Source organism: Lacerta agilis, chromosome 11 (genome assembly GCF_009819535.1).
Source record: "Lacerta agilis isolate rLacAgi1 chromosome 11, rLacAgi1.pri, whole genome shotgun sequence".
NCBI classification, from domain to species: domain Eukaryota; kingdom Metazoa; phylum Chordata; class Lepidosauria; order Squamata; family Lacertidae; genus Lacerta; species Lacerta agilis.
This window is the reverse complement of record NC_046322.1, coordinates 29,627,113-29,654,430: the sequence shown is the minus strand read 5'-3', so window position 1 is coordinate 29,654,430 and position 27,318 is coordinate 29,627,113. Positions and strand designations below refer to the sequence as shown.

General features: G+C 40.7%; 2 protein-coding genes across 2 annotated transcripts in view; both read left to right on the top strand.

The window, feature by feature from the left end:
- Positions 1-15,774, top strand: part of MCCC2 (methylcrotonoyl-CoA carboxylase 2) — a 32,878-nt gene extending 17,104 nt beyond the window's left edge. The window contains exons 8-17 of the mRNA XM_033163997.1: positions 283-347; positions 618-717; positions 2,284-2,379; positions 3,556-3,628; positions 4,082-4,158; positions 6,382-6,448; positions 6,941-7,097; positions 7,908-8,022; positions 8,239-8,324; positions 15,540-15,774. Of these exons, the coding sequence (XP_033019888.1) occupies positions 283-347; positions 618-717; positions 2,284-2,379; positions 3,556-3,628; positions 4,082-4,158; positions 6,382-6,448; positions 6,941-7,097; positions 7,908-8,022; positions 8,239-8,324; positions 15,540-15,657 (954 nt within the window). The 3' untranslated portion in view covers positions 15,658-15,774. The remainder of the gene's footprint in view (positions 1-282; positions 348-617; positions 718-2,283; positions 2,380-3,555; positions 3,629-4,081; positions 4,159-6,381; positions 6,449-6,940; positions 7,098-7,907; positions 8,023-8,238; positions 8,325-15,539) is intronic.
- A 5,402-nt stretch (positions 15,775-21,176) lies between these two features.
- Positions 21,177-25,089, top strand: CARTPT (CART prepropeptide). Its single transcript, XM_033164598.1, has 3 exons — positions 21,177-21,400; positions 21,734-21,817; positions 23,296-25,089. Exons 1-3 carry the CDS (start codon positions 21,257-21,259, stop codon positions 23,401-23,403), a joined length of 336 nt encoding a protein of 111 aa, XP_033020489.1. The 5' UTR covers positions 21,177-21,256; the 3' UTR covers positions 23,404-25,089.
- Positions 25,090-27,318: the final 2,229 nt, after the last annotated feature.

Below are 27,318 nucleotides of genomic sequence, written 5' to 3'. Positions count from 1 at the left end.
GTTTATTACTAGGTTCAAACCTTGGTTTATGTGGGCCAAAGCAGTGAACTTAAGAGATTCTTGGATGAGAGGTGGGGGAAGTAACAGGCAGGGTCCAAAGCCTGAAAATTTCAAAGATTATTGTAGTGAACTTTTAAAAAACCCACACATAATTGCATTGCTGCTTATCTTTGTAAGTATTTTGGAAGCCTTTTCAGCTATGGGCTAAAATTGCTTTAAATATATAAATAGCATCCCTAGTTCTATGAACTTCTGTGCTGAGACTTCGTTTTTGTACTTTAGGTTAAAGCAGCAACAGGGGAGGAGGTATCAGCAGAGGATCTTGGTGGTGCTGATCTTCACTGCAGGTAAAACAAAACACTCTCCTCCACCTTCAGTACATTATAATGGAATGTGCCATAAATTATGTTGCTCTGAACTGTTGTTGTGTTCACCTTGCTTTAAATAATGGTGGGCTCTTCTGCTATCAATGGATATTACTGTACTGCTAAATTTGTGTTTGGGTTCATTCCCTTTCCTCCCTGCCCACCCCATCCCCCAGTATTTCACCATTGAATAGTAAATAAAAATATATTGCTTAATAACATGCCATGGCCTTCTATTTTAAATCTGTGCAGAAAATCTGGTGTAACTGATCACTATGCTTTGGATGATAACCATGCACTCCATTTAGCAAGGAAAGTGGTGAGAAGTTTGAATTACCAGAAGAAAGTAGACGTGAGTATGTTTTGTTCAGTTTCCTTTGAAGCGATGTATGAAATAGAATACTTAGAATATGGCTTTGGTAGCAGTGCTGTGCATTTAAAGTTTCCATTTGCACTGTGGCCTATTGCAAACATAGCACCGCTGGTTTCTTAATCATGGTTAGATTGAGAGTGGACTGCAAGCTTATGTGTTCCCTCCCCTCTCCCGTTTGAATTCTACCCATCCTCCCTTGTTAACACTATCCCTGGAGCAGTGTGTTATCAGTACGGTCACTAGCCAGGTTTACGCCAGCCCAGATTTTGATATAAGGGGTGGTATTCAATGAAGTGATACATAGTAGAGCCATTGAAATTAATGCACATGAAAAAGTGAAGTCCATTAATTTTAGTAGGTCTACTCTGAGTTAACTTCAACCATGGCTTTTATGTAGGTACAGATATATCATTCAATGTACCAAGGTTAATGGGGAGTTCATATGGGGGAAGTGGATGGGGGATGAAGTAAGCAGGTCTGTACTTGTCTGATGATGTATTAAACTTAGTTCAGAAAGTGAAGAGTTATGCCTGCACTGGCCCTGACTAGATATTAGACTATTACCTTTTCAGACCTACAGTTTAACTTGTAGTGGGACTTGCATCCATCCCATCCGTCGCACACAAATTCATCTAACCTTCCCATTCCAGGGTTGTGTGTGATTGTCGTGAAACCACGGGTGTTCCTGAACTCTGATTGTGGTGCTCAGTGTGAGTTTAGGAGCATGGTAGTTGAGCAGGGCTGAAGCAAGAAAAAGCCTCCTTTGGTCTCAGGGAGAGAGAGTTAGGAGGAGAGCCCTGCTGTGCCCTCCCCCTTCTGTCCTCCTCCAGGGGTGACCCATTGGGATTTAAGGCTAATTTCTGCAAAGGCCAACTGCTAAGTCTCAGCACAGTCCAGTGTGCCTCTTTTGCCCCCTAGTGTCTCAGACTGTTGTCACAGCAAGACTTGTGCAAAAATAGGGTGCCAGGTACTACTGGTATATATGGTACCCCATTCCCAGCCCCTTAACTAGGGATCAGTTTTCTTTCTATCTTTTATTTAATTTGATTTCTTACGCACTTTTTCCTATATCAAATGCCCTTTTAAAATGTATTGGGGAAGGGGGATTATTGGGGTTTTTTTGTTTTCATTTTTATTATGTATTTTTTGTTTTTATATTGTGATTTTATGTTGTAACCACCCTTAGACCTGCGGGTGTAGGGTGGTATACCAATTTAATAAATAATAGGGTCCCAAGGTGAGTTACAATGATAAAATATTTAATTACGAAACAAATAAACAAATTGTAGGTCAGAATTGAGCCGTAAAGCTGTTTTGGAAATGTGTAAATTACTGCTGGTACTTAGGAAGAGCTGCGAGGAAGAGAGAAATGTTCTAAGAATCCAGGATAAGTTTAACTGTCACGCTGAAAGAATTGTTACTTGGATGCAAACACTTGAGCCTGAATTGGTTATAGAGAGACTCTGGAAGCCTATAGGAAAATACTGACAAGTGTTTTGATTAATTAATTTGTTTGTTTGTTTTTTGTACTTTAAATTATTGCAGGTGACAATAGAACCATCAGAAGAACCTTTGTTTCCTCCTGATGAACTTTATGGGATAGTTGGAGAGCAGCTTAAAAGAAATTTTGATGTTAGAGAGGTATAAATACAAAATATTGCTACAATGTCATGTGTACAGAAGAGTGTTCACAAATACAGACATATAGTGTATATTATGTGTTACCTTCTGGCACCAGTCTGCCAGACAACCTTCCAGGAACTCACATGTATTTTGCAAGTTGCTGAACTATGTTTCAGATTGTTTACTTTGGCCACTTTAGGACTGTTGTGTTGTTTAAGCAATTAGCTAGGTGCTACCTCTCCCTATTCCTGTTTGCTGGTTTAATTTTAGCATCAAAGAACATGCAAGCTAACATTTAAAGGAGTAGTGGTGTTCCAGTTTGTGTACCAAACCATCCCCATAAAGAGGGAACTACCAGAAGGCCCCCAGAGCTGGACCTCAGTGTTCAGGCAGAACAGTTGGGATGGAAACACTCCTTCAGGTATACAGGGACAAAGCTGTTTAGGGCTTTAAAGGTCAATGTTTTGAATTGTGCTTGGAAACCTACTGGGAGACAATATTTTGGTAACCTAACTGTTGTGTGGAGCTACCCTTGGGCTTGGTTTAGAGCAGGTTTCCTCAAACTCGGCCCTCCAGATGTTTTGAGACTACAATTCCCATCATCCTTGACCACTGGTCCTGCTAGTTAGGGATCATGGGAGTTTTAGGCCAAAAACATCCGGAGGGCCGAGTTGGAGGAAGCCTGGTTTAGAGGCTGCAGTTGGTGCAGAAGGCAGTGGCTAAGTTGCTTGTAGGGACAAACTAGTGCCAGCATATAAGACCTTTCTTGTGGGGTTTGCACTGGCTGCCAGTCTGTTACCAGGCCATGGTCAAAGTGTTAACATTCGGCCCTATGGAGCTCAGGTCCAGGTTACTTGAGAGACCACCTTATCTCTTATATGCCCAGAAGATCACTGCAGTCAGTGGAAGAGTTTCTCCTGCAAGCTCCAAAGATCTCAGTGTGCTGCTCCTGTTCTGTGTGGAATAGCATTCCTGTTGAAAATTGACAGATCTGTCAATGGTAGTTGACAGATGTCCACTATCTGTGCTTTCCAGAAATAACTGTAAACATTTTTGTGCTTCAGCTGGTAGTAATGAAGCCCAGTTACTTTGAATTTAATATCAGTCTAATACAAAAGAGAATGTGATCTTAAAATATTATCAGTTGTAACGAAGAATAAACTAATAATGTGTGTCTTTGTTTCTCTACTTAAGGTCATTGCTAGACTTGTAGATGGAAGTAAATTCGATGAATTTAAAGCCTTATACGGGGATACCTTAATCACAGGTATTATTTTTAGGTGATTAGAAATCAAATTTCCTGCTTTACATTTCAGAAAGTAGTTTATTTGTTTGCTATCACACTGCATAATGGTTCCTGAGGTCAGGGAGCAGATGCCATTTTGAATCAAGATGGTGAACTGAACCTTTCAAAACAGCACCTATTTTCCCCACTTATTTCAAAACTGAATTGATTTTTTGTTTTTTGTTTACAATTCCTGAGGAACGCCAGGTATGAAGCTGCTAATATTTAATATGTTGGAATGTGGGTGTGTTTGCCTTTTAAAAATATTAGGGAAAATTAACAATTCATATAATTCATATGGAAGAATTGTGGCTGCAGGCCTAAAGCACTTAGAATACTGATTTCATTCAAAAGGTGTTGGAATGTTATATGCTAGTAGCCTTTCACTGTGAGATACATGTGCAATTTTCTATTATTCTTATTCCCCCCCTCTAGGATTTGCTCGAATATTTGGTTATCCGGTAGGAATAATTGGAAATAATGGTGTCCTTTTTTCAGAATCTGCAAAGAAGGCAAGTATAACATACGTTATTGAAGCTCTGCCTTCCAGATTTTCATTATTGCTGAGAACAAAGCAAACACCATAGACTACATTCATAGCGGGTAATTAATTACCTTTTTGGTGTAGGAAGCATAACCAAGTCTAAAAAATAAAATCATTTCATTTTAACACTAGGTGACCCGGCCACGCATTGCTATGGCTTAGTGTGTTAAAGTTGAAAACGCGTTTATTGTGCTTGTAAGCGTGCATCCTGACGTCTGGTTTCACGTTGATCTGGTGTTTCCTCGGTTCGCATTTGAGTCATTCTTTGTCTTTGTTGTTAATTTCTTGATGAACATTGTTCCTGAGTTTGTTTTGCAATTACACATTGTGTTGCTTTTGTTGCGCGAGTACGACGACCTATGTTTTTTTGCGGTGCATTATTTTCAGGTTTTAAAGGAGACTGATGAAGCTGAGAAAGAAGTAGGAAAGTTAAAAAAAAGACATGGAAAAATGGCAGAGGGCGATATTATTTTTTTTGGCATAAAATCACGTTTTTACCTATGAAAGGTGTGCTATCTGTACAATGTAAGTAATTCAAGATGGCGGCCAGAACTCTCCCTCAGTCTTCCGTGCTGCCACCATCTTATCTCCTTGCAGACCGTCTCCCTCCGACTTGGCCCCGGCCCCACTCGGCCTCTCAGCCCTGTGCCTTAGACATGCTCCCCACACACCTCGCGCCACTCCGCCACCTCTTTCCTTCTTGGAAGGTGAGCTGCGGCCACCTAGGCCCTGGAGCAGGGCCTCATGGCCCACTCGTACAGGACGGAGGCTGGGGCTGCGGGCTACTTGTGGCCTTCTCGGGGCCTTCACGTCAGTGTGCGCTGAAGCCTGGTCCCCCGCGGAGTTAGGGGCTAGCTGGGGCCTATCCCGTGGTGCTTACCTGGGGGGCAGTGGTGGCGGCCTCTATGCGGCCTATATGCGCGTAGCTGGGCCGATCTCGGTGGTAGAGCCGCAGCGGCGGGGCGGAGGGGAGGGAGGGGCCCAGTTTGGAGCTGAGTGGAACTGGCGGTAAAATGAGATGTGTGGTCATTGATGTCCACTGGAGGGCGCTATATTTTTTGACATAAAATCACGTTTTTTACCTGTGAACGGTGTGCTATCTGTACAATGTAAGCACGCACAAACACTCCCATATGGCCATGGAACATTGTGTCCAAATTTCAACGGAATTGGTCAAGCAGTTATGGAGAAAGGCGATCGGTCACAAATATCCACCTTTTACATTTTTATATATATAGATTATCTTACATTTTAATGCAGGAATGGGGAACCTGTAGCCTTCCAGATGTTGCTGGACTGGAACTCCAATTATCCTGTTTTATGTTGGCTGGGGAATTGTAGTCCGGGACATCTTCATGGCCACAGGCTCCCCATCCCTGTTTTAAGGAAATATAATTACTCTTGCTGGTTTTAGATGTAAATATGCCCAATACATAAGACATTCTGTCATAGTTTTATTGTCTAACAGTGTGTGTATGTAATAATACTGACTTACATTTTAGGGTTGTTGTAAAGGTTACAACTAGATACTGCACGTGAAACGGTTTGAACATTTGTACAGATGCCAAGTATTATTATTAACAAAGTTACGAAAGCTTTTTCTCAAGACCTGTCACGCTGCAATAATTTTTTAGTCTAACCTGCTATTTTGTCGCTCTTAATGGCAGTGATCTAACATACTATTTCTAGCATTCAGTACCGTAGCAAACTTGTTTTCTCAGTTATTACCACCTACCATTTATCACATCCTTATGTGTTGAAACTTGCTTCAAATCTATTTTAGCAGTTATTGGGGAATGAGTAACTTCTTCATGAATCAGCTGTTTAAGGAGATAAGTAACACTAATTGGGAAAAGTTGTTTTGTTCTGAAGCAATTTGTGAGTATTACTACAGTTAGAAAAAATAACAGACAAGCTGGTGCTCAGGTATAGGGTCATTTCCAATGGAGGGAATTGGGAAAGTGCAGTTATGTGTTTGAATGTTTTTTTTAAAAAAATTAAATATAAGCATTATATTTCATGTAAAAGATTGTGATTCTGTTATATACATACATACACATATATATTTATAGCAACTTGATAAAACATTGTCATAGAAGTGCCTATTGGTTTTAACAATAGATGGGATTGAAGATAAGCTGTTCAACAATTAACTGTCAGTAGGTCAACTATCTTTTTACTGTCTTTACAGGGCACCCATTTTATTCAGCTTTGTTGTCAGAGAAATATTCCCATTGTGTTTCTGCAAAACATCACAGGTCTGTGACTCATTATGATTTATGTAGCTGTATCTCAGGGCAAATAAATTATTTGGAGCTGCAGATTCATTGCATAGCCCTTGGGCAACTAAATACATAGTAGTAATAAATATATTCCTATCCATTATTTATAATCTTCACTTGTTTTTTTAGGAGGGCTGTAGAGCTGACATTAAGTAAAGTGTTATTAAAGTGTCTTACAATCTAAGCAGTATATAATGACTGAAATTAAGAACAAGAAACCCTGCCCTGAAGGTGTACAATCAGCAATGACTTTTATCTTAAAGTAAGAATAGATTAATACCTTTATAAAAACCAACTTCGTAAAGCAGTGAGGAAGTTATTTTTGTCGTGTTTTAGTTGGCCCCAGTAAAGTTGTTACCTTACTGTTGCTTTTGGATTCCTCCCCACCCCACCCCACCCGTAATGGACCAGTAAAATTAAATTGCAAAACTGGTTGACTTTGATCTTGCTGCTTTTATAATTCATTAGGTTTCATGGTTGGTAAGGATTATGAAGCTGGTGGAATAGCAAAAGATGGAGCCAAGATGGTAACTGCTGTAGCATGTGCCAATGTGCCTAAAATAACAGTACTAATTGGAGGTTCCTATGGTGCTGGAAATTATGGGATGTGTGGAAGAGCCTATAGGTAAGTATGTGTCCTAGAATTCGTTCACTGTTAAATGCATGTGTGGCCCAGGCAGACTATGCTACCTGTGTTTATTTGTTCAAAACACCTACACAGGTGAATTAGTGAATACATACATTGTATGTCTTATTCACTGCACAGTCAAACCTCGGAACTCGAATGTAATTCGTTCCAGAAGACCGTTCAACTTCCAAAATGTTCGAGTTCCGGGGTGCAGCTTCCAATTGGTTACAAGAGCTTCTTGCTCTCAAGCAGAAGCTGTGTCAGACGTTCGAGTTCTGAGGAATATTCAAAATTGGAACACTTACCTCCGGGTTTTTGGCATTCGGGAACTGAAACATTCGGCAATGGAGCCGTTCGAGTTCCGAGGTTTGACTGTATTGGATCCCTTGGTCGTTCCAGTTACACAAGGCTCATGTCACTTTGTTTGTGTAATGTTGCAGTATTCTGGCACAGAAACTAAAACACCCCTTCTTTATAGCTAGAAAAACTTGGTGAAAACTTTGACACTCACTGCAGGTATCAATAGCTTAGAGTTTATGGATAATTAAGCGGTATAACAACTCTGCTAAATGAATTAAATAAATGGCATGGTTAAGGAAAATGGTGGATCTCTGCTGCTTTCATATTATGCAAATCACTATGGCAGTAAGGACGTTTAGGCACATGATGGAGCAGGCCTTTGAAACTCTCCCTCTCCCTATGCTCCTCAAAAATAAAATAAAATTAGAATAATTCTGGAGTAGGGAATTTGAAGGGGGGGAAAGCAGGAGATTTGTGCCCTGTGTTAGTTTGTTTTATCTTTTTCAGTCCCAGATTCCTTTTTATGTGGCCAAATGCTCGGATCTCAGTTATGGGAGGAGAGCAAGCTGCAATGGTTTTGGCTACAATAGCCAAGGACCAAAAAGCAAGGGAAGGGAAGCAGGTGAGTGTTGTCTGTTACTGACGTGGGTAAGAAGACAGGTGTAAATCAGGGAACGGGGCAGGGAGAGAGATGTGAGATTGAAGCTTGCTGGTTCTCATTCTCATGTCATGCTAACCTATGGCCTTATGCAACCGGTGTGCAATATCACTTCTTAATATATAGAAGTGTAGCTCTTGCAGACTAAAATCCCACTTTCTTTCCATATCAATCTACTAGCTAACTGAAGAGGAGGAAAAATCTCTCAAAGAGCCAATCATCCGGAGGTTTGAAGAGGAAGGCAGTCCTTACTACTCTAGTGCACGGTAACATATAGATTATAGTTTAACATGCTACAGTGTTTTGCTTCCACCACACCTCCCCCATGCCACCACTACCCATGGTGGTGGTTATGATAAAGCTTAAGCTGCAAAGATGTTGGATTGTCACAAGAGTCAGACAGGTAATGCATTACTCTTCCATTAGCGGAACAGAGACTTGATTGGATCAGTCCCTTTATTATAAACTATTTATTAAACATTGTTAATGTGCAAAGTGTTCAGTCCTGTGCACCCACAAAATTGGTAAATAATCAACACTCCTATTTAACATGAAATACTGAGGTTCAAATATAATAACTCTGGTTGAGGCTATTCCATGTACCTGAGGGGGATGTGAAGTCTGATAACCAAGGATCAAGCTCAGTACTCTCATTTACTAGCCGAAACTGGCTTTTCATGATCTGCTAGAGATAAATTTACATGGATCATTTTGTATTTTACTAGGCATGAGGGTAGCCAGCATCTCTTAAAATTACTAAAGCAGAGTGTATGTTTATTATGTTATTTTAAAAAAATTATTTAGTAATAGTAAGCCACATCTTTCTTGTGATAATTCAAGAAACACATTTGAAGAATGCTAGAGCTTTTATCTTCCAAAAAGCAAATAAAACTTGTTTACCACAGAGGATATATTTTACTTGCATTTGAATTACCAACTTGTAAATCTGATCAGTCAGATTTATTAAAAGGTGCTAATAAGTGTGAGTTTAAACACAAAACTTCACTATCTATTATTCATTGTCCCTGTCCTACTGCCAACACCAAACAATTGCAACAACCCGGGGCGATCTTTTTTCTTGAGAGTTGACATAGCAGGCTGTGTTGCATGTTGTCGCTATGCCATTGTTTAGCATTATGAAAACAAACTGCAATGAGCCTTGCAGGGCTTGCTTGCTCCCATCTTCCCCTTTCCTGATCCCAAGCAACTGCAAAGAGGTTAAGCTCACGGCTTGCCATGTTGTCTGAACCCAGACAAACTGTGACTAATGTTAAATATACCTGGTTGCAATAAACCAGCTTATTCAAACCACAGTCAACATTGACTGTAGTTTTGCAGGGTTACACTAAAGCAGTAATTTCCTATTGGCCATTCCAGAGGAAGAAAAGAGCTTGCAATCCTGAGATTCACTGCAATTTGTTCTCAGAATGCTAAACCATGGTTTTAGCATTAACGTCCAAATGCATCCAGCGTTTGTGAATTACTCAGTTCTCACAGACTTAGCTGTACAGTAGTAGCCTATCTTGTACTCCTTGCTGTCAACTGGAAATTCATGGTCTTTAATATAGATTGGCCTTAGCAATAAATACGAATCTGGGTGCTACATCTCAGTTGCAAAAATACGTGTGGTTAAACTGCTTGAGGACCTGGCTTTGTCTAGCTGTCACAAAACCTCTTATGTCTCCCCAGGCCAGAAGGGACAAATAAATACATGTATTTTCATCTTTTATTATTGGATTATACTGGAGTCATAAAAACTTCTCACTGAACTAATTACATTAAAGAAATTATCATCAAACTGTATGTGCTTAAACCAAATCCTTAATTTGGGGGCATTTCCCCCCTCTCTGTGTCCTCTTTTTGGATATGGTAACTGGAGGCCCTTTATAATTTTTATATGTGTTAAAGGCCTGAAAAATAATTGGATTTTTAAGCATGCAGTATGTGCATGGTTATGATACAAGAAACATCTGCCTTTCAGCAGATGATCTTGTAAGCAGTCAATTAGTTATTGGTTGTACAAAGATTATTTTAACTTTAGGCTTTTAAACTTGTCTCTAATAAGAAATGTTCAGTAATTGTGACGAAAAGGCTAAAAATTAGAGGCATTCCATCATTTTTTACTTCTAAATTTGAGGTCTTTCTGCCTCTATGTTTGCAGTGCTTGACCTTTTCAGTAATAAAGTATCTCTGAAGCTGTTCAGATCCATCACTAAATTTCTGCATTTCTAAAGTACTTGGAAAAATAGGATCTACTAAGAACATTTCATATGCAATCTCATTTAAAGGAATAGGACTTACACAAGGGCACAACTGTGGTTGCATAGAATTTCCTGATAGTTTGTATCCACTGATATAATTGGACATTCTAGATTCCCTTTTCCAATTCAGCTTCTTGAACTTTGTTGAAGGTACCTCTAATGATCCCCTTTTTGTCATAAGTAGTGTTTTAGGTGGTAAAAGGTAAAGGCCCCTGGGTGGTTAAGTCCAGTCAAAGGCAACTATGAGGTCCGGCGCTCATCTCGCTTTTCAGGTCGAGGGAGCCAGCGTTTGTCCACAGACAGCTTGCCAGGTCATGACTAAACCGCTACTGGCGCATGGAAGACCATGACGGAAGCCAGAGCGTGCATGGTAATGCCGTTTACCTTCCTGCCACAGCAGTACCTATTTATCTACTTGCACTGGCATGCTCACAAACTGCTAGATTGGCAGAAGCTGGGACAGAGCAACGGGAGCTCACCCTGTTGCGTGGATTCGAACTGCAAACCTTCTGATCAACAAGCCCAAGAGGCTCAGTGGTTAATAATTGGTAGCAAGAGCTCCAAAAGCCTGTTTCATGCACACAAATTATGTGTACAGTACTTTATACCCTAAGCTTTGAAATATATATCCACCAAGTGGAAGTGGAAATATTTCCCCTTGACTAAATTAATCCTGGTGTTTCTAGTGGCTAAAAGTCTGTATGCTTAAGTTCAAGAGGAAAAACCATCGCTGTCTCGAAAGACACTAGTCTGTGCTACAGGGGTGTCAGAACTACAATGAGGCAAGAAAGGGGGAAGCTCTTCCTTTAAACTCTTTTTTTTATTTTCCGATCCACCACTGACTCCTTTAATCCACCCTGGCTACTATTACTGCCTGTGTGGCATTTTGCTGCTGCTCTTGCTTGCTATATGCTTAGGAAGTACTGTTTGTTTCATAAGATTATTTCCCTCAGAGCTGCAATATCAATATACAAATCCAGTTGTTTTTGGCATCAAAAAAAGTTTTCTCAATTGATTTGTGACACAAATCAGAATGACTTGTATAAAAGACATTAAGAGAATGCTAGATTACAAAGTCAAATAATAGGATTTTTTAAATTGACATTACAGTAGTATAAGGCCAAGTATCTGAATCTTTGACAAATTGCCAGGATCTGTGTGAATCTGCAGTGGTGGCTTCTACTAAGTCAGGGAACCTCTGTTTCCAGTGACATTTTTGGATCAAGACTCTCAGAGAGTGAAGCCAATCTGGCTTTTGTTTGACCCTCTTCTGGGTTAGGAACAGTGCATGCTTAAAGGAGCATTATTCATGATTCCTATGCCCGAGTCTCTGGATCTAGTTCCCTGCAGCTGCTTTCATAGATCCCAGTCAGTAGATTTGAATTCTGTGCCTAGCACCCAACAAATGATACGGCTTTGACATTGCTGCTTATCTGTTGGGGATTTTGGGGAGGCAGATTCCAGTCTCCCCATCACTGCTTCAGCGGGTGATTGGCGGTATTAACAGTGACAGTGTGCTGTGTGCATGTGTGTATATATTATTTTGCAAATCACTCTGTATGCACACTGTGATGTTTATATTGGCACTGTGATCTTTGTACTATAAAATTGGGACTAGGGAGGCAGAACAGTGCTTTTTTTTTTAATGGAAGCACATTTCTTTATTAGCTCTGCATATAAATTATATCTCATTCTGTGTACAGGATGTCAGTAGTCTGCTCCATAGTTGTATTTCCTCATCAAACGTGCCAGACTAGAGCCTTTCACATGCAGAGGTCTTAATTATCAAGAGTCATTAGCCAGACATCTTTTTAATGAGCCAGATTAATCTGCTTTCAGGTCTCTAAAAGGAATTTAATCAGTTTACCTTGTAACAAATGACATGAGCAGCTTTCTTCCCAAGCCTCTTTTTCTTGCAGAGGCCCTGTTATGAATTTTTTACAAGCAGAGATATGATTCATGGTCTCGCCATGGGGTTTGATGGGTTGCTCAATAATTAATGCTTTGTCCTGTTACAGAAGGCAGTTTTCACTAAACAAAGATAGGAAGCCACAGTGATTTGGAGAAAGTAATATTTTATCTTATGGTGAAAAATCTTTCAAGTTGCCAATAAAAATTCTATTTGCCATATCAAAATTGTGTTCTACAGATTTAAAGGATAGACAGATATTTTTCTTGTTACAGTGCTTTCTTTTTTTAAGGCTAGACTTGGGCCAGTAAGATTTTCTTAGAATACAGTCCTGGTCAGTGTTTTCATTTAATTTTGATACCTTGTCTAGAATATCAAAATGTATGTGTGTGTGTGTGTGTGTGTGTGTGTGTGTGTTTTATCCTAAGAGAGGAATTCATCTTTGGCTTCTAACAGACCCCCAAGAGGCTATAGTGAGGTTAAAGCCAGAAGGATAAAGTGTAATTGAAAATTCAAATGAAAAGTACAGGGCAAAGGAGTTTTTTTAAAAAAATCCTTAAAACTACCAGGCAGAAGTGACTATGCCAAAAGCATCCTTGAACAATATGGTTTTTATAAGGAGTCTAGAACTGGCAACAAGAAAGAGCCAGCCAAGCTTCCCAGGGTAATTCACAGTCTTGACATCATGAATGAGATGTGCTTTATACCCACCAACTGTTCAGGTGGTGGTGAAATTTGTAGCAGGTCCTCTATTGAAAACCTGAGCAGAAGGATAGGATCGTGGGAGGATTGCATTTTAAGTATCCTGGTCCCAAACAATTGAAGGCTCTAAAGGTCATAGCCAGCATTCTGAATTGGGCTTGGAGATGGACCAGGGACCAATTTAGATGGTACATAATTCACCAGGACATGTTACCAATCAATGTGTAAGAGCAACCAGATCTGCAAAAGCAATCCTGGCCCTAGACACACCTTAGACATTTAGAGCAAAGCAAAGCTGGATCCATGCACACTCCCAAACTGCAAACCTAGTTCTTATTGTTCAAACCCATCCAAAGTGGGTATCAATTATTCCCAACTGTACAGTAGTGCCGCTATGTAATTTTTAGACTCTGTTTTGATAGTCTTAAGAGCCCTCACTTTAAATGCTAGTGTGTTATTCCTTCACCTACTTCAAAGTGTCGTAAGCCAGTCCTGCTGCATTTGGGGGCTCCCCTCATTCTGACCTGGACTTCTGCTCCCAAATCCTTCCCTGATATCAACACTCCAAATAAACTTCATATTTTAAAAGTTCAGGCCACTCACATATTAAAAAAAGTACTATCTTATTGTGTTTCGACGATAAGTTAATTAGAAAAGATGTGGCTAAAGGACATTTGTATTTTTTTTTTAAGCCAGAAGGTAAAAGATAAATGAAGAGGAGCTAAGATGCAGTAGCACATTGCAACAGAGAGAGCATGCTGCTTGGAAATCTCACATCTAGTAATGCTAAGTTTGAATAATCTTTTAAGGAGCTTGAAAAAGGTCAAAGAACAGCTGTTATGATTGTAAGTGTAACAGGCGAAAGCAAACCAAGACCATCTCCAAGACCTGATGGGGTTAGGCTGCTATAAGTATGTTTTCATGTACAAATGAAGTTTGGTTTGTCATGTTCTTTAGGAATATTAACACTCTGGAAGCGGACTGCACGTTTTCTGCATAATTAGATTTAAAAATATAATCTTCAGACAATAAACAGTTGAAGGCTTGATTCTTTAGCCAGAGGAAAATACCCTATTCTAACCATTCAGTTCCGACTGCTTATTCGCAGATGAATATTCTAAAGGACTTGTTTTCCAGATGGCCTTCTCTCTCTTACTACCTGCCCTCTAAAATAATAATCAAATAAAATTATTTGAGAGATCTGTATGATCAGTTTGCTTATTGACTTTGCAACTGGCTTCCACACACACGACATAAATCTAAAATTTAAATGAATGGATGTACTCAGCATTAGGATGGGAGGGCTTTTGTTACCTTTTTTTTAAAGTTTTGAATCCATTGCTTTAAGGCAATTTGTTATGACTTGGATTAGTTTCCATTAGTTTCCATCCTTCAACAAAGAAGATTAATGAAATGATTGTTGGCAGGGCATTACATTTCTATATCTTTGAGTTGAATACGAAAACCATATTTAGTTGACTTTTAAGCCCAGTAATTAGTCATAATTTACATTTCCTCTTTGGAGAACAGATACTGTAAAAAAGTGTGTGTGTGTGTACACATGTGTACATGCTGGAGGAGACTTGAAAGTGTTTCTTTGGATTGTGCTCTATATGTGTGGGATAGCTTAATACAAAACTAAATAGTTTTGTTCAAATTCTGTTGAATGTATTGTTGTTGTTATTTATTGAATTTATACACTGCCCTATTGTTTTTGTGTAAACCGCTTTGAGATTCTTGTTACAAGTGTGTGTGTGTGTGTGTGTGTGTGTGTGTGTGTAAACAAACAAACCCTAGATTTAGAGCATAGTTGTCAGAAGGGGTGACCATGCCTGTGATTCGCATCCAATTCTTGCACGAAATTAAAAATGTAGAGACTTTTCCTTTAAAAGGTTCCCTGCCTGGAAGCTCCTGGATAGGTCTGCCTGAAATTCAGAAGGCTTTATCCTCTAAAAGAGGGGCTTCTTTGCATGCAAATTTCATCCACATGTGGAAAATAAAAGTTATACTGCTTTTGGGATTTAGCTCTTACAGTCAGTGGTGGTGAAACAGCTTCAGATTTAAAAGTTCAGATTTTGGCCTGAATAACAAATCAAATTGGGAGACCACAAAGTGGACTCAAAACAGATCTGAAATGTGCTATTTCCACATACTGCAGATAAAGGTGAATGTGGTCACTGCACACCTTTAGCCTTGTTGTTGTTGTTGTTGTTGTTGTTGATGATGATCCATTGTAGTTTGAATATGGAAAAGTTGCATTCTCCTCTGTTACATAGTTGTCACTTTTGGTTTTTTTGCTTTTCTAATGGAAATATTGGTTAAATATTGAATGACTGACAGGATCTATAGCAGTCTCAGGATGGAATAATAACTGAACAGAATCCATTGGGATGTTGTGGCCTTTAAATGATATGTGGGAGCCACATGGCACAGTGCAGATTCTACTATAGTCTACTGCCCATGTAGTAGTGTCACTTAAATGCTACTACTAGCAAAATGTAGTTAGATACTATGCTAAAGGTTCAATTTATTGCTTATTAAACTGAAATAGCTTTCTTTGTCACTTGCAGTAAAAATGTAACCCTTTGTTTTTGTTTTTTATTTCTCAGTCTGTGGGATGATGGAATTATTGACCCGGCTGATACAAGACTAGTTTTGGGTCTCAGCCTGAGTGCTGCACTCAATGCACCCACCAAGAAGACAGAGTTTGGAGTTTTCCGAATGTGATTTGGATGGTCTGGCAGTGGCACCTCTGGATTATTAATATGATTTTAATTAACAAATCAAAAAATAAAATGGGCTAAAAGAATCAGTATATCAAATAAAGATTTGTGCAATATTGTGGTTGGGTTTTATTATTATGCATATTGAAATCAGACTTCATATGATATCGCTCTAGTAATTAGACAGGCAATTGTGGCATTTTTGTCAAAAAAAAATGGGAACAATTTATTAAATAATTGAAATTGGATCCACAGATATCTTCCCCATAACATTCAAATTTGAATCTAAGACATATAAGTTATTCAGAAGCCAGACAGCTCATACATCTTCATTAATTTAATTTAAATAGCCAGGCATCACACACACCTTTATATATTTCAGTTAACTAAAATGAGCTATAATTAACAGTGAGTAACAATGAGTAGGTAAGAAAGAACAAAGCCATATATCTTATTTTGCTGTACAGTCATTATATTTCTCTCACAGATGTTATTTTGTTACCAATGTTACTCTCCTCCTTTGGTGCCCCACCTGTAATGTACAGGGTGACATTCAGTGATGTCTTGCCGCTTGCCCAATGGAAATATGCTTGCACAATGGGAATTGCAGTTTCTCCCTCCCCCCACCAGCCCCCATGTGCCCCTCCCAAATTATTTTGGTGGGAGGAGAGAAAGAAGAAGCCCCACCCTGTATAAGTGAACACTTGCTTCCACTATGCTGGGTCTCACCCACAGCATTTAATAGCAGAAAAGACTTGACTCCAGCAAAGATTAATTGCCCTTATGAGAGGAATTTGAGATAATACACTAAAACCAATGGGAGCTGCTTGATGCTTGGCTTTTTTGAACCTTGCATTGTACTCCATAACACACTCCATAGCAAGGCAGTCTGTTCCAAGATGCAGCTTTAGTCCAAATGTGTTCAGGCATAATTTAAATGAAACTAGATTTACTACATTGTTACCTAATTGTAATTCTCCCCAAGTTATATACTCAAATAATTAATGTTTCCTTGGAAGGCTAGAGTGTGCCCTGTGAAAATATGCTTGCTGCACTGAGAAAGGCAAAGAGTGATGCCCAGTGGGTTGCTGGATGATGTGCCAATGATTTCTGGCTAAAGCTGGGTCAGAGCATTCAACTCCTGACATCGACAACACTCACAAAATATGTGAAGGCATGAAGAAAGCCTTTGAGCCATCAATTAGGAAAACTGCACTGCTGTAAACCTTGTTGAGAGAGATCAGCACAGACCACAGCAAGCAGATGTAGTGATGGGCAGAGTACTATCAAGAACTGTACTCCTGGGGAAACATGGGTCTCCGACACAGCAATCAACAGCAGCCAGACTCTGCGTGCCTTGGAAGAGCTAGATGTCCCTCCCTTGACAAGCTGAAGAACGCCATCAACTTTCAGGCATGGAAACCCAACAGAAGTGCTGAAAGCTCAACTCCTCTCTCATGATACACCTCTATAACCTCCTCTTGTGGTGTTCAGAACAAGGCATTGTGACCCTCTACATGAACAAAGGTGACCGCCGTCACTAACAGCTACAATGAAATCTTCCTGCTGTGTACTGTGGAGCAAGTCTAGTTCTCAACAGATCACAGTCAGGTTCTGTATCTACAGCAGTGACAAGAGGAGGTATGACTACTGGGAGGAGAGCCAAGAGAAGAAATGCTATGGAGCATCTGCTGCAGCACAACTGGATGCCTTGATCTGTCCCAGTTGCAACGAAACATCTCTTTCTTGTTGGTCCCTAGAGCCACAGCAGATGCCGTAGCTCTCCAACCGTTTGACTTAACCCCACATGGTGCAGTCTTCCATTGTCTCCTGGGACAGATGGATGGCAACAAACAGGAGGACAGGGTGGTACCAACTGCCTTGAAGGAGGCAGTGATGCCTTCTCGCCTTGCTTTGACCAAGAAGTGTTAAACAACTATTTCTTAGTGGTGAATATCCTTTTTAGAGGCAAGGTGTTGGAGAGGGTGCTGGCGGTGTAGCTTCTGGCATGGTTGGAGAAGACCTATTAACTGGATCCATTTCATTCTGGCTTCAGGAATGGATGGTCATGGCGCTGAAACAGCCTTGGTTACCCTTGGTTGATGACATTTGTTATGAGAAAGAGTGGGAGTATGGCCCTGCTTGTTCTTGACTTCTTGGCAACTTTCAGTAACTTTCAGACCATAGTAACTTCTGGAAAGGCTTAGCAAGGTGGGACTTGGGGGCACAACACTTCAGTGGTTCTGATCCTACTTCCCAGACTGTACATGGAAGTAGTTCTAGAAGGGCAACTCTGAGTGCCATCGGAGCTGTTCTGTGGTGTTGAACAGGGTTCCATCTTGTCTCCCATGCTTTTTGATATCTTTCTCAAGCCACTGGCTGCTCTCATCAGGAAATTTGGCATGAGTATCAGTAACATATGCAGATTTATTTTATTTTATTCAGAATATTTATATCTCACCTTTCCAACAGAATATTGCTCAAGGTGGATAACAGTTAAAAGGAAATTCATCAACCTACAGACTAAGATATATTAAAAATATGTTGGGTCTTATGGTGAGAGGCGGTCCTTTCTATTGGGGTCCTGAACTACATAAGACTTCATAGGTCAAAACCAGCACATAAAATTGGGTCATCTTTCCTATTGTAAACACATTCTTCTGGGCTGCAGACAATGCCTCCCAGAACTATTTGCCAGATTACTTGTCCTTTAGTTGCAGGGAGTGGGAAGACTACTTTCTGACCCCAGGCCTTTGCTGCAGAATTACATCCTTAGCTTGCCAAGGTTCCCACAGAGAGTGGTAATTAAATCCCTTCTTGAGCTGGGAATAATTCATCAATAATCTTGAGATGTAGATAATGAAAAAGGATGCATTTCTACAGACTTCATACCTTGCAAATGTTACCTCCTGGTTGCTTATTATAAGATTTAGGAAATTATTAATTTTCACTGTGTTGTTGTCATATACATATGTAGTCTTAACTCTCAGGCTGGGGTTTTGTTTAGGGATTTTTGCAGGGAGGAGGGGGTTAATGATAGTTTTTTTAATCTTTGTTTTAGATACTATGGTTTATGTGGAAATTGTTCAATTTGGTTGTGTACTTTTTGATATTTTTTATTGTTTATGACTACTTTTGTTATGTAGGCCTAATTATTTTCTTGTTGCAAGTTGCCTTGAGCATGACTTTAGCTATGGAAAGGTGGCATACAAATAAAATTATGTATATTAGATAACATTTGGTTTTATTCATTGAGAGTGCATTAAAAATACTAAGGAGCTAGGCCTGTTATGGTCAAGGAACAGAAGCAATTCCTTGGGGGGAGGGTACATGGGATAGAGTCATAGAGTAGACCCACTAAGATTAATAGTCTTGTTAGTTGTGGCTAACTCAAACAATTTATTTCAGTGCCCTACTCGAGTAGGACTTAGCTAGATACACCCCAAGTTGCATCTGCAGATGAGAGTTTAAAACTCAGGGCTTTTTGTTCAGCTGAAACTCACTGGAACTCAGTTCCGGCACCTCTCAGGTGGGAGCCATTGCCATTATTAAAGAAAAAGGGAGGCATTCAGGCTGGGTTCTGGCACCTCTTTTTTCTAGAAAAATAGCACTGCCTAAGAACATGGTCAGTTCTTGATAGAACTGGTTATTTTGTATGAGTCATGTGAGATTATGTGATTTAAGTGCTTGTTTTAAAATTACTTAGCATTACACAGTTAATGAGATAAGTGAGACCTAATCTATAATAGCAATTTATTTTGAAGTCCATAGTTGAGCAGTCATTGCATTTATAAATGTTACGTTCACAACCAAGACTTAAAGCAGCTTACCTGCACCACCTCAACTCTTTCCTGTTTTATAAATTGTATAGCCAACAATCCAAAACAATTGGAAACATGTGTCCTTCCAAAAGTGGAGTACAACCCTAAGCAGAAGCTTGGTGATATTTAGATGCTTACAAAAGACAGCTTTGTTTACAAAGGCTTTCCCTGAAGTGTAACTTATTCATTTATGGAAAAATCAATGTTACATTTTGTTGTTTTTTGAGTTTTGTTTGGATAGTTCTATTGTTACAGAATTTGTTGAACTGGTTTTCTTGTTCTTGGAGATTGTGCTTCTGTGTTTTACTTTGGTTTTACCCTGGACACCACATTGATGGCTTTACACCATGAAGCTGTCTATAAATTTGTTTAATAATGATAATAATTTTTTTGACCATGGACTATGTAGGCTAGGGTTGGTGAGAGTTGGAGTCCAAAAATATCTGACCACAGCCTCCCTATCCCTAACCTACACCAAAAATCGATTTTAAACAACATATTACAAACATGCAGGATGCAGACTGCCCAGTACCACTTACAGTTTTCATTTGTAAGAAGAGAAATGTTAGACTGAAGGCCTAGAGCCACCATTACCATTTTCCTTGGCATGATGACAACTGCATAATGTAGACTGCAAAGTTATTCCCCCCACTACCACAAATCCATCCTGTTGTGTGAATTCAGGTCTGGTTAAAATGTGGTCTTTGTGCTGTGGTTGCTGCCTCTTCTAGTTAGCTCCTGTGCTTTACTGGCATCGTTTTGAGTTCTGCACCACATTATTGGAATCATATGGATATTTTGCCTGCCAGTGTCAGCAGTCCTGACACTAGGAAAGCAGGCAGGAGCAGAACCATGAACCACATGATGTGGAACTTTGAGCCTTAGTGCCATAACATGGAAGCCATCCATGAGAGTAACAATCACTATACAAATGTAACATTCAGATTACATCCAACATTAACCTGCTTTCCCAGATACCTGAATACCTACAGAACATTGAGAGGAAGGACCAATGATCTGAATTGGCATGAAGGAACTGCTTCCTGTGTTTAGTCAACTGCTTTTTATCATATGTTTTCTCTGGGGAGACATGTCTGGTGCCCTCATTATCAGTTTTTTGGTGCCAGGCTAAGGCATTTCTTTGCCCAGATACGTCAGTATGATTCAAGTCTCTTTTTTGGTGCTCAACTTTTGGTCTGGGGTTATCCTTTTCATAGGACTCCTGGAAGAGAAATTTTGTTCAGTGTTTTGTTTCCCTATTGTTATCTAGTTCCTAACTGGTTTAATTAGTTTTGTGTTTTATGTTGTCGCAAGTTGCTTGCAGACTTATTTTGTGTAATGACAACATAATAATAAAAAATACAGATATTATATGTCAACATTTTAGATGCTGCCAGGTACCTTCTGACCATGCACAGTGATACTAAGTTGGATCATACTCATGTCCATGAGGAACACGTTGCATTAGAAATAGGAATTGTTTCTGTCTCCGGAAAGAGGCCCGTCACTGCGCTTTACCCTAAGTGCACCCTTCCTCCCCCCGCCCCTTTTCTTTTTGTCTTGCGTCTTCTTGCTCTCGTCCACCCTGGAGGAAATTGAGCTAATCGCCCAACTCATCCGTCATCCACCTCGCAGTCCCCGCCTCACCCCCACCCCCATACACACACATCAGCACCCGCGCCAGGACTGACGTATCGCAGAGCAAGCAGCTCTGTCAACAGGTGCCCCCAGCCAGCGGTATAAAGAGGGCTCCTCGAGGGGCAGCGTTTTCATTTCAGCACCATGGAGAGCTACCGACTGCTCGCTTTGCTGGGAGCCGCGGTGCTGCTGCTGGTGGGCGTCAAAGGGCAGGAGGAGACGGAGCTCCAGCCGCGAGGCTTGGACATCTACTCCACGATGGAGGACACGTCTCACGAGAAGGAGCTGGTAGGTCCTACAGCAGGGAAGGTGTGCATGGGCAGGGCGGGGGCCACCCAGAAAGCGTGCTTGGATCGCGCGTAAAATCTTTTGCTTAGCTGGATCGCTCCCTTTGCTCGGCAGAGGTAGAAGTCTCGGGGAAACTTCGCCACAGTTAAGAGCAGGGAGATGATCTAGGGACTGAGGTGGAGCTGAAGCTCGAGGAAGAAGGCGCTCAAGGAGGGTGTCCCATCTCGTGGCGCCCACGGGCAGCGCAGTGCGTGTCCGCGAGAGGCAGGGGCCCCACCGCCCTGCGAGGTTTGCTTGCGCGATCCACTGACGGGTCCCTTTGTGTGTCTGCAGATCGAGGCGCTGCAGGAAGTTCTGGAGAAGCTGAAAAGCAAGCGGCTCCCGCATTACGAGAAGAAGTATGGCCAAGTCCCCATGGTGAGTTGGCTTCCGATCCCATCGCGCTGAGAGGGGAAAGGGCAGCTTTAGAAGGAGAAAGTTGTCCGGAGAGGGACTAGAGGAAGTGGCGGGGTGTGTGTGTGGTTAAGACAGGGCTGGGACTGTCAACCTGGATTCTGGAAATTGAGCAATTTCTCCGGACTTCAGCCTGGTTGACTGGTTCTCATCCTGGCGTCCCCCACTTAATTTGAAATTGGGACTTGGGAGTCCACACCTCTCAGAACTTTAGCAGGTTGTTGCTCTTTCACGCAATTGCTGTGATTCCGAGAGTTCTGAGCTCTCCCCGCCATATTAATCCATTAGGTATTACAAGGCTGCAGTCCACGATTACACAGACCTGGGAGTAAATCCCATTACATTTACTTCTGAGTAGACATGATTTAACTTGAAGCAAGTTTTGGAAGTAAATCCTGGTAAAGATCCAAGAGGCTTCCTCTTTTGAAAATGTATTGTAAGTGGATGGTTGCAGCCTTAGTTTCTTTGCATATTTTGTTATATCCCGTCATCTAAAATTGATGTGGAACTTGGAGCACATTAAAAAGAAAATTCCTTCTGAATAGCCGATAAGAAACTGGTCATTGATTTCAGCTGAGGACTAGATTTCACTTACCCCTTGCTATATTAAGGTATTAGAAGATGACTTTCTATTACACTGGGTCACAAAATTCCTTAATGTTATCAATATTTAAATTTCCAGTTTGAGTTTTGAGTGGATTCTCATATAAGTAGGGTTTCAGTTTTCGATCTGTACTTGAAATGTTTGGCAGCAATATGTGTGCTTTGGCCAAAACAGTTATTTGCTTAGTTATCTTTTATTACTTACCTGGAAGGAAGCACCATTGAAAACAATGGGACTTACTTCTGAGTTGACACGTACAGGATTGCTAATTCAAATACTGTACTGCATGCTTCCATTATTAATCAACAAATATCCCTAGGGTAAGTATGCTTGTGAGCTTATTGATGAGGGCTAGAGATTTTAATGTGGTGTTCTAGATGCTCCAATACTGGTATTCGTGTTTCCAGATGGGTGCTCACTGCTCCTCATGCAAGCAGGTGTTGGTTTTGTTGTTGTTATGTATTGTTTTATTTTTGCAGCACCTACACATCATCATTGGCCTCAAAGTGCCAGCCTGGCTTCACCTCCATTTAATCTGAATTTATCTGTATGAGTAAAAAACAAAAAACAAAGACCTGTTGCCAATGAACTATCTGCAGGATGTCAGTGACCCATCTGCAAATTAAGCCCCATTGTGGAAGCCCCCTAACCTGAAGTCGAGCAAATCAATTCTCTGACTCATTCATTCTCCTGTTAGAATATTGGGATAGCAGAATATTTAAATCCTCAAAAAGTAAAGCTCGGGTGTTGAGAAATTAGTAGAAATGGCACTGTAGCCATTTATGTTCTTCTGCATGGTAACTTCCTTTGTCTAACTATTGGTTACTCTCAACAACAGTGCGATGCTGGAGAGCAGTGTGCCGTGCGGAAAGGATCCAGGATCGGAAAGCTCTGTGACTGCCCCAGAGGAACATCTTGTAACACTTTTCTCTTGAAGTGCTTGTAAAGAAATGCCCCTCCCTCGACCATTGGAGAACAGAGAAAGATCCAGTTTTGCCTTGCCTGAAGGATCATACCTGTGACACCGAGGCGGGTGGGGTGGGGTGGAGAATAGTATCCATCACACACACGGGGAAAAGGAAACAGTTATATTTAACTGTTGCCAGTGCATTACCTTTTAGGATGTCTGACATTTTTCTGTCCTGCCATTTCTTCTCCATCTGGCCGTTTGATTTTCTTCCCTGTGTCCACCTTCGTTCTTTCCATGCATTTGTATCTCTGTGCAAAGAAGCTCAAATGATATTTTGAAATTAGTATTTTTGTATGTGGAATGTCCTCATGAAAACTAGATCTAGGGAGCATCCGTTAACCTGTCTACCTTCTTTGCAGCCAGTGGCCCGAGTGACAGGACATGTGGGAGGTTGCAACACATAAACAATAAATAGGACAGTGCCTGTTAATACCTTTTTCATTAAAGCGCACCAAGGAAAATGTGTATATGAACAGTAAGTAAAGAAAGGCATCATTCCAAAGCACCCTGTGGGACAGTCCTTTTGTCTCTGTTTGGTAATACCTTCACCCCAGTGTCTGCACCTTTTTGGTGGGCAGCCAAATTGTTGAATAAAAAGTAATGGAAGCTACTTGTATACTGCATGCTAGGATTCTAGGTGCAATTAGAAACTAGGAATGATTTTTCTTGACCAAGTGTGTAATGGATCAGCCTGTAGTGCTGCTATTTCAAAGGGCAAGTGTATGTAATAGTAGCCACATTGCAAACATGTCACTATGGTGACTTCATGGTAGACAACTTCAGCGAGTGAATCTGTACTGATGACCCACCCATGTTATTTCATGTTTGCTTCTTGGTTACTAAATTCACGTGGTATGAAAACAGTCCTACATTGAAAACTGTGTACGGTTGATCTGGAGCAGGCTTCAAAATCTGAAATAATTGGAAGAAATGCTTAATATGTAGCCAAATTAGGTTTTGAAGGAGCCACAAAGGAAAAGAAAGGAATATTGCTCAAATCTTCCTCTGTATAAACTCCAGTGGTTGGATCTTCCTTTCTCATCAGTGAAAAAGCACACAGGTTCAAGGAGAACAAGGGTCTTCTTCAAATTGACCAAAATGTCTAGGCTTTTACCAACAGTTTTACTTGTAAGAAAGCATTGTTAATGGATGTGTCCCCTTGGGATTGTTTTGGAGACCCAGCACATGAATTTGGTGCAGTTACTGCAAACAGCATGACCATTGTGCACATCTCTGACCATTGTGCTGACCAAGTCTTGGCAAGAGATTGAAAAAAATAGGTCAAGGCATCATAAACTCCAAGTAGCTCACATTAAAGATGTAGGAGTTACTGAATCAATGTGGGTACCACAGGACTAAAAATAACAACAATGTTGTACAAATTTCTATTAAATATGGAACACCTTCCATTTTTAGGCACCATTTCTCACACATCTTATTTTGTGTGGAATGGATGGTTGCTGTTGCAGAATAGATCAGGGTCCAGAACTGTGAGACTGAGTGTTCAGTGGAAGAGTTCTAATGTTTTAGAAGCACATGAAACAGAATACTTATGTACTTCTGTAACAATGTACAGCTCACATATTTAGATGTTTTTCAGTAATGTCCCATTGTGTTCAAATCCTTTATTTGATTGTTAATAAAAATCATTGTTACAAAGTCCTTCTTCAGTGTAGTCCTTCTTCTTTTAGTATCTTCAGACATTTGGGGATTTTTTTATACTCAGGCATTTTGGGTTAGGTGGTTGCAAGTTCTTTTTCACCAGCACAAACGTATGCACACATGACCGTGTGAATAGCAAAGCTGAAGCCTTGGCAATAAAGTCATCAGAACTTGGTAAGGTAAATTGGAAAGTTGAAGGACTGCTGCTTTTGTTTGGATGGACATTGTCAGCAAGATTAACCTGATGCTCTTCCAGGATGCTCCTACCACCAGCTACAGTTATTAAATGGTTGATATTTTGGAAAATAGGGGGTGGCCCAAATGCACTGGTATCTAAGAGGTCTCTTGGGGTGGATGGCCATATTATCAGGAGCACCAATGAAACAATGTGTGACCCAGGGGTTGTGCCCAAAGTCACTAGTGATATTGAGGTACAAGTCTCATGCATACTTCCATGCTCTCTTGCATCCTGTGAAACATTGCAAGGATTCAATGATTGCCTTCTCCCAAATGTATTGGACTGCCTCTAGGGAAATGGTGGAACAACAATGACTTTATCATAATGACCAGGGTATTTTAGAGTTAATGTGTGCTCAAGAAATAACAAATAAAAAAGTACCATGCGTTGGATTCAGACTATGTTAGTCACAGTTTGCACTGATCTCGTGGCAAGAGTGACTTGCAGTGCAATCCTAATCATGACTTCTGTGGAAGCAAATTGCATAGTTTAAGTATTTGTTGTGTGAAGAAGTTATTTCTTTAGTCCATCCTTAATCTTCCAACATTCAGCTTTGTTGAATGACCCCAAGATTGGAAGCAAAGGAACGGTGAGAGGAACCAGCTGGGGAACCACCAAAGGAAGAAGGCTCAGACACCAGAGAGTGGTGGTGGGACAATGATGAGCAGTCGGGGGGTGGGGGAGGAGAAGACTGGGAAAAGGATGTGTCAGAAGCTGAAGAGGAAACTGGGCTTAGTGAGCTGGGAGGGTCTGGGCAGAGAGAAGTCCAGTATCAGAGGAAGAACCTGAAGCAGGCGAGTCGGAGGAGGGAGGTGAAGAGGCAGTGATGAGTCAGGCTGGTGAAAAGTCACAGGTGCCTCCTTCCTGTTGCAACAAGTTCCCTTCCCCTCCATCTCCCAGAACCAGAAGAGGGCTGAAATGGGACCAGCAACAAGCTTCACACAGGTGCAGTCTCTGATTGCTTGGAAAAAGCTCTGGAGAGGATAGGACTTAGATGGTAGTGGGAAGGGTGGGGACTTTCAGTCTTGGCAATGGGGTAAGACCTGCTGGGGATAAGCTGCTGTGCTTATTAGGCCTGACACTCAGCCAAGTCTATGAAGATCGTGTTTTTGCTAATAAAGAGTTAACTCCAACTGCCAGCTCACTCTTTGACGCAAGGTCTAATATTATGAGAGAGGAAGCATCTCCTGGACCACTTCCCCCACACCTGGAATTAATTCCCATTGAATTCAATAGGAATGCATCTGAGTAGACATGGTTAGGAGTGTACTGTCAGTTTAGATCCAACCTATTAAACTCTACTGTGTGGGAACACATTTAGAATAAATGATAGAGCAAGGGGTGGGTTGTGCAAATTGAGGACCTGAAAATAATAAAGCCACTATTTTATTGAACTAAAGAAACACTATTAAAATAAAACCAGTTTGGAAAATAGGGATGTTATGTGCACTATACAAAGGGTGTCTGGATGTGAGTCTTCTCACCCTCCACTATACCTTGGCAATGACAGTGTGCATATTTTGCTCCCTCCTCTGCAGTTTCTGGGTATCTTTTCCAGTAAGAAGGATGTGCCGTCACCCAGCACAATGACACAGACAGTGGTGATTTAAGCACCATTGGATGATTTAAGCCTTTAATAGTTAATTCAATCTAGCATTTGCAGGTGCCTTGCGTCAGTAATCTAATGGGTAACAATATCCCCCAGAATAATCAGCAAGTGTGACAATAGTGTCATGGGGTGCGCGTATGTAGTTTAAAATGGTTAGCATTCATTGGGATAACAATTCCATGAAGACGCTGTGATTTGCGTAGGTTTGGCTATCATTGTCAAGTATATCTGTGAGTGCTCAACTCTCAGTGCAGATTTAGATGTGCCTGTACCAGATCAAAGTCAATTGTACTTTGCCTATGTGATTCCACGCACACCATGCATATAAAAAGAAGCTACTGTATGTTTCGGCGAAGAAGAAGAAGAAGCAGAAGAAGAAGAA

Excerpts from the sequence above, each read along its gene's own strand:
- CARTPT (XM_033164598.1), top strand. The coding sequence starts at position 21,257 with ATGGAGAGCTACCGACTGCTCGCTTTGCTGGGAGCCGCGGTGCTGCTG. Across the intron at positions 21,401-21,733 it reads CGTCTCACGAGAAGGAGCTG|ATCGAGGCGCTGCAGGAAGT; the intron begins GTAGGTCCTACA and ends GTGTGTCTGCAG. Across the intron at positions 21,818-23,295 it reads AGTATGGCCAAGTCCCCATG|TGCGATGCTGGAGAGCAGTG; the intron begins GTGAGTTGGCTT and ends TCTCAACAACAG.